General features: G+C 39.7%; 1 protein-coding gene across 3 annotated transcripts in view; it reads left to right on the forward strand.

Moving 5' to 3' along the window:
- asic2 (acid-sensing (proton-gated) ion channel 2) overlaps positions 1-12,726 on the forward strand; it is a 234,287-nt gene that overhangs the window by 128,132 nt on the left and 93,429 nt on the right. The window contains exon 1 of one of the 3 annotated variants that reach the window (XM_079457206.1): positions 10,704-12,721. The exons of the other annotated variants lie outside the window; for them this stretch is intronic. Coding sequence (XP_079313332.1) covers positions 12,011-12,721 — 711 coding nt within the window. The 5' untranslated portion in view covers positions 10,704-12,010. Of the gene's footprint in view, positions 1-10,703; positions 12,722-12,726 lie in introns of those variants that run through there. 3 annotated transcript variants of the gene reach the window in all.

The raw sequence follows: 12,726 nt of genomic DNA on the forward strand, positions 1-12,726 counted from the left end.
GTAATGTTATGTCATAATGTTATAATTATATAAATAGTTTTAAGTTTATGTGTGTGTGTGTGTGTTTGTAGCAGCCAATTTATGTAAAGTTTTTTTTAGTAGGGTTTTTATCAATCTAATGGATTTGAATAAAGCTAAATAAAAATTAATAAACATTTTAAAATACACAATTTCACACCAGCAACACATTCAGAAGAGATTGTCTTCTCATAGACACTGTGTCAAAAACAAGGAGATTGTGTGCTGCGTTTCATACACCTTGGATATTTCTCAAAATATTTCCCACTTCAACCCTGAAAATAACCTCTGGTTTAGTGACATTAAAAGTATTTTGGTACATCAAAACATTTAAAGTATTTATTAACGTTAAAAGAGTGCTGTTCATTCAGAAACGATTAGCGGGTTGAGGGAAACATCCTAAATCAGATCTGGAATGCAGCATAGTCCTGTCTGAATTCGTACATGAAATCCCAACTATTGGGTAATAAGAATTGTACTGTAACTCAGGCATTTTGTCCTGTCTGAAAAGTGCTTAAGGTTTCTAACGTTTACTGTAGTTCTGTGGTTGTGTTAGTGGGTCATGAGAAACATTGAAATAAAGCTTGTGGCAGGTGGCCAAATGTTTTCTTATAAGTCACTGCCAACCTTTGACTGGAATTAAATTCAGCTTTTATGTGCTGGGTTTTCTCTAGGTCCTAATGAGAGGAAAAGGATTTAAAGCAGATCGGATCTTTACGGACCATGAATTTCATTTTATTAGTGCTTGAGGTTTAGGTAAGTGCTATGTTGCATTTTTTGTTTACAGCAGAGCTCCGCATGTATGGTTTGAACTAAATTTACTCTACAGCTTCAAGGCTACACGGATAGGATGTTTTCTGAAGAGTTTTGCCGCATCCGTGTTCATAAATGTGGCTAGTTTGAAATTTCTTTGCTTGTTGGTGGTAAAGTGCAGATATTTGTATGGTATTTCTAAATGTTGTGGCGACTATCCTTTCGTATGCCTGGCCCACAAGAGGATGTCGTTTTTGTGTTGGTGCTTGCCTGACTCTGCAGTGATTAGTCACAGCTGAGTGTATGTGTTTGAAAAGAGAATAAATAGCCCAGTTGGTAATTCAGGTCACGTCAGAATCACTCTGCAAACACACACGCACATTCTGAGCAGCACCATTGCTTGGTAGGCAGCCTAGGTCACCGAAAACAGCTAACCAAAGGAAACTTCTATGGAACTGTTTAGAAAGGCAGTGGGACTAAATTAAAACACATCTTCACTCTCTTACACATTTTATGTAATTGCATGGATATATGAGATAAGTGAGTTGATGCTTTCATCATGTCAGGACAGCCATGCAGGGTTTCTTCATTCGGTTATATGTGATGTCACTGGACGCAGATGTTTTTATAAGATAGTAATGAGAAAGCTGGCTTGAAACATTACTGTTCCAATCCATTCTGAGTGAGCAAGACAGGGGGAGTGTGAGAGATAGAGAGAGAGAGAGAGAGAAAGGCAGAAATAGGAAGCAGGAACATCCCACTCTGCTGAATTTCTGTAAGGATTTTATTGCTGTTCTGAAAACAGAAAACAGCTGAATGTGAAATGTGCCACTTGCGTGGTGATTTGAAAAGGTCAGAGATGTTGGATGGCTGCATGGTGAGCAGACTAAGGCTTCTAGTGTGTGTGTGTGTACACAGAAAGATTGAGAAACTTTTATTTCCTGGGAAATAGAATAACCTTCGAATCATCATCAGAGATGGCTGGTCCTCTTTTCATTTTGATGAAGGTCTTTTATGGTTTTACCATTGAAGTCTTTTTATGATTTTTTTATATATACAGTATATCTCATATCATTAAGAAGAGATCATTTCAAAATTATTTATCCTTTTTTCTGGATTTTCTATTTATAGCTATGCTAAAGGATAATTTTTGTTACCTGAATTATAGACCATTTCCAGATATAAACACATTTCCAGAAACACATCCTGTTGTCATCTTACATGTATAATTAAATCTTAAAGATATTAGTTTTAATATTTGTATTTGGTTATAAATGTTCTATTTGTAGTATTTTGTTCAAACATTTGTCTAGTGTGTAAAACAGGATGTTTTTCTGGACCAGCATTGTTTACGTCATTCAAAGTGATCTACCTGTATAGTGACAACGTTTCTTCCCAATTCTAAATGCAAGTGACTTATTTATTTCCAAAATGAGAAAAATCCTGTTTTTTATTGTGCAATAAATAAAAATCAAACTGCAGTTTGTCATGATAAATACAGGAGTCAGATTGACAGGTTTATTCAATATAGGGAAAACAGACCGTTGTAACAAAACTCAGGAGAAAAAAGGGCTCGAGCGCTCGGCCGGTATACTGCAACTGGAAATAAAAAACACCTCCTGCAGAGAAAGTCCAATACTGACGGAGCTACCGTCATTAAAGTCCCGGGACTGTTGGTCAAATAATCTGAAACTACTCCCAGTAGACTGGACACAGAAAAGTCTGATGAATCAAAGATGGAAGCGCAAAGGTGGGTATTCACATGTTGAGTTGAGCAAGAAGTTTCTGTAGAGTCTCCCGCTGTGTATTAATCCAGTAAGGTCGGTGTCTGTAGCCAGTAAGCGTTCTCCGATGGGTTCGTAGCGCAGGGCAGGGCAGGGCAGGGCAAGGTCTAAAACATTAAAGGTCTGACAATGGACAAGAGGAAAAACAGTATATAACGGAAACGGAACTAATGAGTAAATACCACCCGTGTGCAATGGTGAGGGAGAGGATATACATGATTTAAAAAAATTGATTATCTCATTTTGGAAACAAACTCTTCAAATATAATTTTTTATGCATTCATTTGCAGAACATTATATATTGGTTAATATAACAAAAAAGATCCAATAGTACACAACACTGTCATGGTTTCCCTCTGTATCTCCCCATGTTTCCATCACCCACGCACTTGTTTCTAGTCTGCAATCACCCCATCAGCAGGACTATTTAAATCACCCTGTTGTCATATTCTTTGTCGAAAAACTTAATGTGGTAGTGAATGTTGTACTCTATTAAGTTCCATTGTGATTATTAAAGTGTTCTTTGGTTTTGTAAATAACTTTGTCTGTGACATACAGTTTCAAATACTGTTTAAAATATAGGCAGAAATGCTGATTAAATGCAAAACTGAAGTGGTCTTTCAATTTTTTCCTGCAGCTACAGTATATATCAGTATTTTTGTTAACTTACAGTTCAATATGTACTGTATACTGTACCTCGGTGGGTTTTCTGTCAATCAAATAAATATTTATTTAATGGATAAATTACTTAATAAGGAAGGAAAGGGAGTCTTAGAATTGCATTCATTTATAGTCAGTTTATATTATAATAGGATTCTACCTTTGTGTCTCTGAGACCTGATAACAGAGGCAGAGAAGCTCCAGTAAATCATTGCTAATAATTTGTGCTTTGCCTCTTTGCTCCCTGGTCGTGCTGGTCTAGAGTACACATGCTCTAAAGAGCCCTGGGAGTGACTGAGATTACTTGCCTGCAGATGAGATGACCTGGAACAGCTAGCGGCATTGCAACAGCGCATGTTTATGCTATCTTTTCATAATTTGCCTTTATTGGAAATGCCTTTCTATGCCTCCTTGCTATGTCTGGAAGAATCATCTGACTTTAAGACATGCGACCAGGCCTGTAACCATAATGCTGACAGATTTAGAAAGATTTCATCTTCGACTTACTCAGCTGTCTGCAGCCTTTAATATCTGTGATTATGTGTCTCTCTCTTCACCTCAGCGATGGCAGAAAGCTATCTTAGGTTATTTGACTCCTTAATTTCCTTTCCTTAAGGTTTACAAAGCTGTCCTGAGGTGAAAAATGCTACTAAATGGAGCATGAGACATGGCTTGAAATTGTGTCAAAAGACACAAGACCTGATGTAGACCCAAAAATAATTTGCTCACTCTCAAGTTGTTCTAAATCTCCATAAATGTCTTTGTTCTGCTGAACACAAATACAGATATTTGGAAAAATGTTGGTAACTGACATTCCTGGGGCACCATTGACTACCATGGTAGGAATAATTATTGTATTGTTTTTTTGTTCTGTTGAGCACAAAATAAGACATTTTGAAGTATTTAGGAGAGCAAACTGTTCTGGGGCACCTTTGACAATTTGAAATTTTCCTACTATGGTAGTCCATGATGTCCCAGAAATGTCAGTTGCTAACATTTTTCCACACTACCCTCTATGTGTTCTTGCTAGCTCTTTTGCATATGCGTTAAGTTGCAGCAATTTCTTAGTAATTTGTGAGCGAATAGCCTCATCCATTATAACAGCCTAATGAGCTAATTAGAAGGATTTTGTCTTATGGAAAATAGCCTCCCTGGCATGACATTTTAATAAAACTATCTTAGCCAAAACACATATTGATTGTTTTATTAAAGCCGATTAGAGCTATTTCCTCAGATACTTGAAAACATACGATTTCAAAAACAGGAACACAATGTTAATACTGCCAAAATGGTTTTTGGATGCTTAGAATAGCTTTGAGGCTTCTTGTGCGTTCTTGCTACAAACAGCAATCTCTTGCTGTAAACCGATTTGAAATGACGCACTTGCTTTTTGTCCACTGGCAGGGCATCACCTAGGTGGTGATTGCTCTTGATTGAAAAGCAGTAGTACATCTGTTTGCATCCTGCCCTGCTTACATCTACCTGTAAGACCACAAAACATCTATGACATTATAGGTAACAAATTCACATTTCCATTGGTTTGATTGAAGACACTTTGTTTAATTGGTGAAACAGTCTAGAACTACACATATAGTTACCATAGCTTGTAGTGTGACACCACATTACATGGACGACAATTAATCAAATAGTTATTAATATTAGTAAGCATTCTTTCTGCTTATCCAAAGAATTTGCTCTGTCAGATTTGAGGTGTTCACTGTAAAATTAATTTATTTACACTTTATATTGTGACCAAAAGTTTTCAAAATCAATAATTGCACAATTATTCACAATACAATTTTTTACACGTAACACTACTTCTAAAGAATAAATATCACCATGTCCTTAAAATTATATTTCATGCAGTGTGTTTTGTTGCTGTGTGTGAATGTAAGCAGTCTGCCAAGTTATAATGCCGAAAGTGAACGTATAACAAAGTTATTGGCTTGAGAAAAAAGAAGTCGACTCTGAATCACACGGAAAAAGTCGTCTGTCGTTGTCATTTCAGTTCCGGGTTGGATTTGCGTAATGCCCGCCTACATTCCATTTGGACGGGATAGACCAATCAGAGCAGACTAGACCATCTGACCAATCAGAACAGATTAGGCTGACAGAAATATGACAGATGAATCATCTGAGAGGCAGTCAAGAAGTAAGGTAATAATTAACTGCCTATTATTAGAAAATGAAAGTGTTTTTACACCGTATGTATGTATACTTGTTGTTGGACACTCCATAAGCCAAAGTAGGTCCTGAAAAATCACAAAATATTTACTCTGTAAATTGAATCAACAAGCAGTTAGTCCGAATTCCCATTATTTCAATGCATATTCCTATCATGCATTGAGACATGATTAATTACTACAGTTGTATCATTTGATATATTTCAGTGTTTTTGGTTGTACAGTCATGTTTAGTATTTTGGGATGTCAGCATGAGTTCCTCTTTAAAAGCCAATGGCTGTTTCTCAAACGCGTTCTTCACCAATTTCACGTTCTCAATCTTGTCACGTGTCTAGATTTAAAATAACAAACATACACGTGCAAAAGACGTGAAATGCATGCAAAAGAAAGCACTTTGCTCTTCGTGACATGAATATTTTTTAATCATATTCAATCAATCATGTTATTTTAATAAGGTTTAAAAAAAAAAGTTAATGTTACCGATTTTTATACAAAAACTTAATAAAACAACCTGACTGTGATTTTGTTTCAGTACAGTTTTTACATTCTCACATCAGCGTAAGATTAATCTCTAATGGAGGTTTCTCTGTACTAATGGTGTGGGTGCAGAGGATCTGAATAAGTGCGACTGAATGAGAGATGCGGAATAGCTTCCCATGCAGCACCATTAGACTGAAAGGTTGCACCACAGGTTGACAGGTATTTCAGCTGCTCTGCTTTATGGAGTCTGACAATAAAGGACCTTTACTTTAACGCTCTTTGGATAAGAACCACACAGCGTAGATTGCATTCTCCTTCTGGCTCTCATTAAATCACGGTATACCGCTTTATCTTTCACTCCTGTTTTCTAGGGCTTTCACCCATTCATTCTGACCCTCTATAAGTCGACCATAGTTTTGTTATCTCGCCCCATCCCTCTTCTCCCACCCACCCTCTCTCCTGCTCTAATCCCTCCTTTAATGAGTTCATTTTCAGTGACTTTACTGCGAGACAGACTGCCGTAGATTCCTGCTGGACACCCACACTGTGAACAAGTGGCAATAAACACACGCAGACTTCATTTTCTTCACTGGCGGCTTGTTCCTGCTGCTCACCTGCTAGCACAAGGTTATGGGTTTGAATCCCAAGGAACTGCTCGAACGCATATCTATTGTAAAGTGCCTTGTGAGTCTTTTATGATAAAAGCATCTGTCAAATGTATAAACTTCTAACTGAAGGATATGTGTTGTAATGCATCGATGCAATAAATGCACGCTGATTGAGACTGCCACCTCTCGAGGGCGTGAATCTCCGGGTGATAACTGCCCTTCACAAATCACAACACGGTGGCTATGTAGTGGCTTTCTAATTTGGCCTTGATGGACACACCTCCCTTCATCTCTCTCAATATCTACTTCCTTTTTCATTTTCTTGTGCAGAACGCCCACTCACTTCCAACTAAGCATTGGCTACTAGAGAATGCCTACTATTTGCCAATGGCTTAGACGACATTGAGAATATGCAGCATTTCAATCTCTCTTTCTCGCTCTCTCTTTCTCTCTCTTGATCTCGCCGTCACACATAAACACTATTCATTTCCTTTTCCTGTCTGATGAGGCATGCCCGACCATTAATTTCAATAGTCTCCTTCTTTTAAAGCAGTAGGTCTGTGATCTGTGGTACAGCCATTTCTCACATCAGACAAATTTGGCAACGCCATGATTAAAAAACTCATTGGGCAGAGTGAGGTCATTGATTACCGTGCTATTGGAGTCGTCTTTATTCACAACACCGCCTGATCTATTACCTTGGCAAAAATCTCTACTCTTCTGTATTTTAATATGCCTTATTCGTCCTTATTTTTGTGTAGGCCTACCATATTAGTTTTATAGACTTGACATAAACTGCAAGATTTTTGAAAGAAACTTAAAAAATCAGTTTTGTCCTTTTTCAGTCATCACTCATTGGGTGAAGTGTATGTAAATCAGGAAACATAATCTCTGCAGATAAGGCCGTACAAACTCTTCTTTCTGCACAGATCTCTTACAATTGATCACAACAATGAGAAACTCCTCAAATTTTGCCCATTGGAACTTAAATACAAAGTAACTTCTAATATTGCACACATCTATCCTTGCATTTTTTATAAGTCACTTAGTCTGACTTTAGTGCCCTGACTTCACTAATGCTAATATCTTTCAAGATGGCATTTTATGAAATTCCAAGCATTCTGTGTTGTCGTTTATTGCACTCTCTAGACTTGTTTGACATGATAATTGACTGTTAGGTGCCATTTTTCTAAATTTCACAAATGTTCACAGTTGTACTAGGCAGTATGCATGCTGTAACTGTTCCACAAAGAACATTATAGCGATAACAGATGACTAATGACACAGCTTGGCAAAGATGTGCGTCCTTTCTGCCTGTTATTTTCAGGAATGGCTTTGTTGTTGGTGATGATGCCTCATACAGCATGCCTCATTGTAACAGTAACAGTAAAACTCATTGTAACACTTTGATTGGCAGTTAGAGATTCTGCCACTTTCATTCATTTTGTAAACCGGGATGGATTTGAACAAATTCTGTCATTATTTACACACCCTCTTGTCATTTCAAACCTGTATGACTTTCTTTCTTCTGCAGAACAGCCAAAGAAGATCTTTTGATAAATGTTGGAAAGAAAACCATTGGATTTCCATTGACTTGCATCGGTTTTGTCTCCATACAATAGAAGTCAATGGGGCAAACGTTTTTGGGTACCAACATTTTTCAAAATATCTTGTTTTGTAGAAGAGGTTTGTAAATCAAACAGGGTGAGTAAATGATGAAACTATCCCTTTAAAGGCATGTTTATAAAGATGGTGCTGTTGGCTTGGCCATATAATGCAGGTGATTTTAGAGTTTACTAACATTTGGTTCCTACAATGTAGGCATGTACAACATGAGCAACACCACACACACACTGTACACATGTCTGACTGCTTAAAGGTAATTGCTGACCCTGTGATAGTGGGTGTTACCTGTGTGTAATCTCCCAGCTTTATGTAATTACCACTGTTGAATCAATAAGGTGTCTGTACTGGCTTTCTGGGATTCAGCACTTTTGCCAGGACTGAATTGCATTCCGGAGAATTGCGTACTTATCTTAGATTTAAAACCTGTGTGTTTGCCCATCTATAATTCAGTTATATTTCATATGCATTAGTCCTGTTTGTTTGTACAGTCTGTGAGAGCTATGAATGTGTGAACACTCTCAATACGGCAGACTGACCTTGTTTAGCCGAGAAGTTTATAATCGTCAGCGCTCTCTCACACACACGTATTTGAATCTTTGTCAGGACTTGTAACTGTCATGATTCTCGAGTGGTGAGACACGGAGAGAGGACCCAGGTGCAGACAGCGGGTAAGGGGTTAACATATATTTAATAAATAATAAAACAAAGACCCACGTGGGGGTAACATAACAAAACATGGGAATATAATGACAAGACAGAACAGGACTAAAACTAACTATACATAAACAAGACTTGAATAAACTCTTGACAAAACTACAAATAACTAAACTAACACAACACAGGAACTCACCACACAAACCACAATGAACCAGCACAAGACAGAAGACACAAGGGGATTAAATAAGGGAGCAAATAAAGAGGGAAACAGGTGAAGGGCATGAAGCAATAACGAGGGTAACGAGAGGATGGGAACAATGACGAGACCGGAGAGAGTATGGAAGGCAGAACAATAATTGTCTCTCTCCACATTTAACATGAGGTTCTGTCATGATCCTGCCACTAAACCAAGAGAAACATGACATGATGCGGCAGAATCATGACAGTAACGTGATCAGAATTCTGTAAAATGTCTGTCTGTTGCTTTCTGTTCTAGAATTTGTCTTCTATCGGTCGTTATATAAATTGTAATTAAGTTAGACATAAATTTATGTTCTCATGCTTGACATGGCAACTTGTTAAAAAACGAGTTAGACGTATGACGTGGTGCTAAAAGATGCCGGACATGAACTGCACGCTAAGTCATATGTCTGTGTTTTGTTGGCAATCGGCGTGTACGTGCAGATACAACAACCAAGGTATAATGCGATGATGTATTGTGTGCTCGTGCTGTAGTTCGGTACCCCTGCCTGCCTCCAGCAGCTCATCTTTTTCTGGAAATAATCGTACAGCTGATTCTCTCTTTAAGAAATTTGATCAAACGAATACTCTTCCAAGAGACAACGTATGCAATACTACTGTATAGGTGCTCAAGATTAATGTGAGTTTGGCAGAAACTGCCTGTGTTACCCGATATTTAAATGTCCTATGTGTCATTTAAAAAATGTTCAATTTCCTGTACAAGCACTTCATACTAAAAAGCCACAGAAATGGAAATACATGCATTATATGTTTCGAAACAGAGCCCAGAGGCAGTTCATATACTGATGACAAGGGAGGATGAATGGTCTAAAGAGGATATGAGTATGTAGTGGAAATGTGATGTTAACTGATAAGTAATGGCTGAAGGGCTTCAGACAGAAGTTGTAGATTATACTTGGGATTTGTGAAGCGAATATAAATCTTTTCCGAGGTAAAATGAATTAAAATGTAGGATTGCGCAAGACTGGCCTTAAATCAGTGCCAAATTCTGTATTGTTTGCAAGTTGGCATTATTGGAATGACCTTTCATGCACAATTAAATTTCATTTCTTTGTCATCTAACTATGTAAAGGACTTTTAGAAACGGAGCCAGCACATTGTTTTTCAAGACACTCAAGTCCCAGGTCTGGTGGATGATGTAAATTCTGTCGTTACAGGGTTTAGATAGACTTCTAGACGATTGTATGTTATTTTACCGTAATAATTAAAAGAATCACAAAAGCTCGTGTTTTGCTCTGTCATAAACATCACAACTTGAACTACTCACTTCTTCACTCATCTTCTGTTTGTTCCTTTTTCTTTGTTAAGCACAAACGTTCCAGGCAAAAAAGTATTTGGGCAAAAAATCATCCACATGCAAGTCTCCCGCCAGCGTATTGTGAGATCCTTCAGATCCCCATTCACACACACATGGAACCTACACTACACTTAGCTATACAGAAGCATGATTTCCTTCACTTTTTATAAAAAACGCATGTAAGGAACCTTACTGTGGCTCTTGTGTTCCAGCCTTGGAAGACATTAACGTGTATAAGAAATGAAGGAGCAAATAAAGAGAGAGATTCAGAATGAAATATAGTGAGCGTTCGAGGGAGGGAGGGAGACGGAGAGTAAGAGAGAGAGAGAGAGAGAGAGAGGGAGAGAGCTGGCACAAACTGAGCCAAGCGCTGGCTGTGTGGACACGGAGGAGTGCGGAGAGAGCAGAAGCGACAGAGCAGGAGAAGTGAATGGATGGAGTGACCCATGAGGAGGAGAGTGGTGCTGAGGGAAAACTAGAACACGCGCGTTGGCAACAGAGGGGCTATTAAACTGTGGAACGCGAAGCGGAGTGCACACGCGTAGTGTCTTCTGATATTCCCCCTCTCTCGCACGACCGAAGACTTTCAGACGACGATAAAGGACGAGAGGAGGAGGACGATATGTAAGAGGTGGAGCAAATGTGCTCTGATTGACAGAGCAAAGAGGCGGGCGCGTGGACAATTTTAAGACTTGATTTTGCATGGGCGATTTGGATGGATATTTTTAGCGGAGAGAGAAACTCAAGCCAAAGATGAAAGGATAAGAGCAGCAGAAGATAAAAGAAGAATGGGAAAAGAGACGGAGCGAGATGCTGAATTCAGACTATGTCAGAACAGATTCGACATCAGCAGTGTACATTTTTCCTGCAGGCGCGAGGCAGTGTGTGTGTGCGCACGTTTATAAATGTGAGCGTGTGTGTGTAGCATAGAGTACGACCTCTCTCTCACCAGGTTTGTTATTTATGTGAGAGATAGTATAGCTAAGAGTCAGCTTCAGGAAAAAAGTAAAAGTGAGTTAGTTTAAGTAACACTAGTGAAAGCAGTCAGATCTAGCTAGTGTTTGTGGGACCCTCAAGGGACCGTGGAGGATTTCACCAGCAGGTCAGCCTCCCAGAAGGCTCCCTCCAATCCTTGTCTTTTTTGTTGGCCCTCTGCCAGTGTCTCGGTTCATCCCACAATCTCTTTTTCATTATGTTCTGTTACAATTATCTGTCTTGTATCTATTGAATCTTTTCTCTCATTAGGATTACTTCCTACTTCATTCATTTGGATTCGTTCTCTTGGACTGCTGCAGAGAGAGAGGCTTGATGGAGATCGCAAAAAAGTGATGCAATAAGTAAAATAGGGAGACAGTTTTAAAGTGTGATAAACAGAGAGAATCAAGGAAATAGCCTAGGGATTTTGCCTAGGGGTAGTATAGTGTTGCCAGTGGCTATGAAGACACATACAAAATTTGGGTTACCTTAGGGAGCAGTGTGTATTCATTCTTGTCAGAAACAAGCTTGTTTATGTTTTACATAAAATTAACGATAGACTATAATGTCACAGTTTAAAAGTGCATTATTTTGATCTAACCTACAGGTGTTCTGTGTAGTTGCTTAGTTAGGAGTGGCTTGGCGTTTAAATACATATTAGTATTCAGGTAGTCAGTGTTGTGGCTATCTCTGTCCTGCTGGAGCCCCATGAGGGCCCCGGCCGTGGAGGCCTGGCTGGGAGATGAAGCCTTTCCCCCTGCTGCCCTAGCAGCTCTGTGGGCCCTCATGGCTCTGGAAAGCCTCTGTATGCGCCCTGCTTCACCCAAACTGGGCCAGCGCAGGGCCCGCCATCGTCACGCCCGTTCCAGAACAACGCAGGACGGTTTGTCACACCTCACCGCCAACCTCCGGACACGGACTCACCTGCACGGTTTACGGCACGTCTGCTCCCCTTCAATTTCTCTCAGCCGTCGGGCCTTTTGGTTATTGGCGATGTGTACTTCTCTGGGTCTTCTGTTGTCTTGGTCATCAAATCGCCTGCTTCACTGGCTAGCCTTCCCCACCCACACAAGAGTCCACACGGAGTGGGCAAGAGAACTTGCCTTTCCCACAGTTACCATCTGTAACAATAACCCAGTGCGCTTGAATCACCTCACCAAGAGTGATCTGTACTTTGCGGGTCACTGGCTGGGCCTGCTCCTGGCCAATCGGACGGCCAGGCCCATGGTGCTGGACCTGCTTCAAGATGACAAGCAGGCCTGGTTCAGCAAGCTCTCAGATTTCCGTCTTTTCCTGCCACCGCGGCGTTTCGAGGGCACCAGCTTGGAGTTCATGGACCGTCTGGGTCACCAGCTGGAGGATATGCTGCTGGGATGCAAGTACCGCGGGGAACCCTGTGGAGCTCACAACTTCTCCACGGTAAG

The sequence above is a fragment of the Barbatula barbatula genome, assembly GCF_947034865.1.
Source record: "Barbatula barbatula genome assembly, chromosome: 5".
Taxonomy (NCBI): Eukaryota; Metazoa; Chordata; class Actinopteri; order Cypriniformes; family Nemacheilidae; genus Barbatula; species Barbatula barbatula.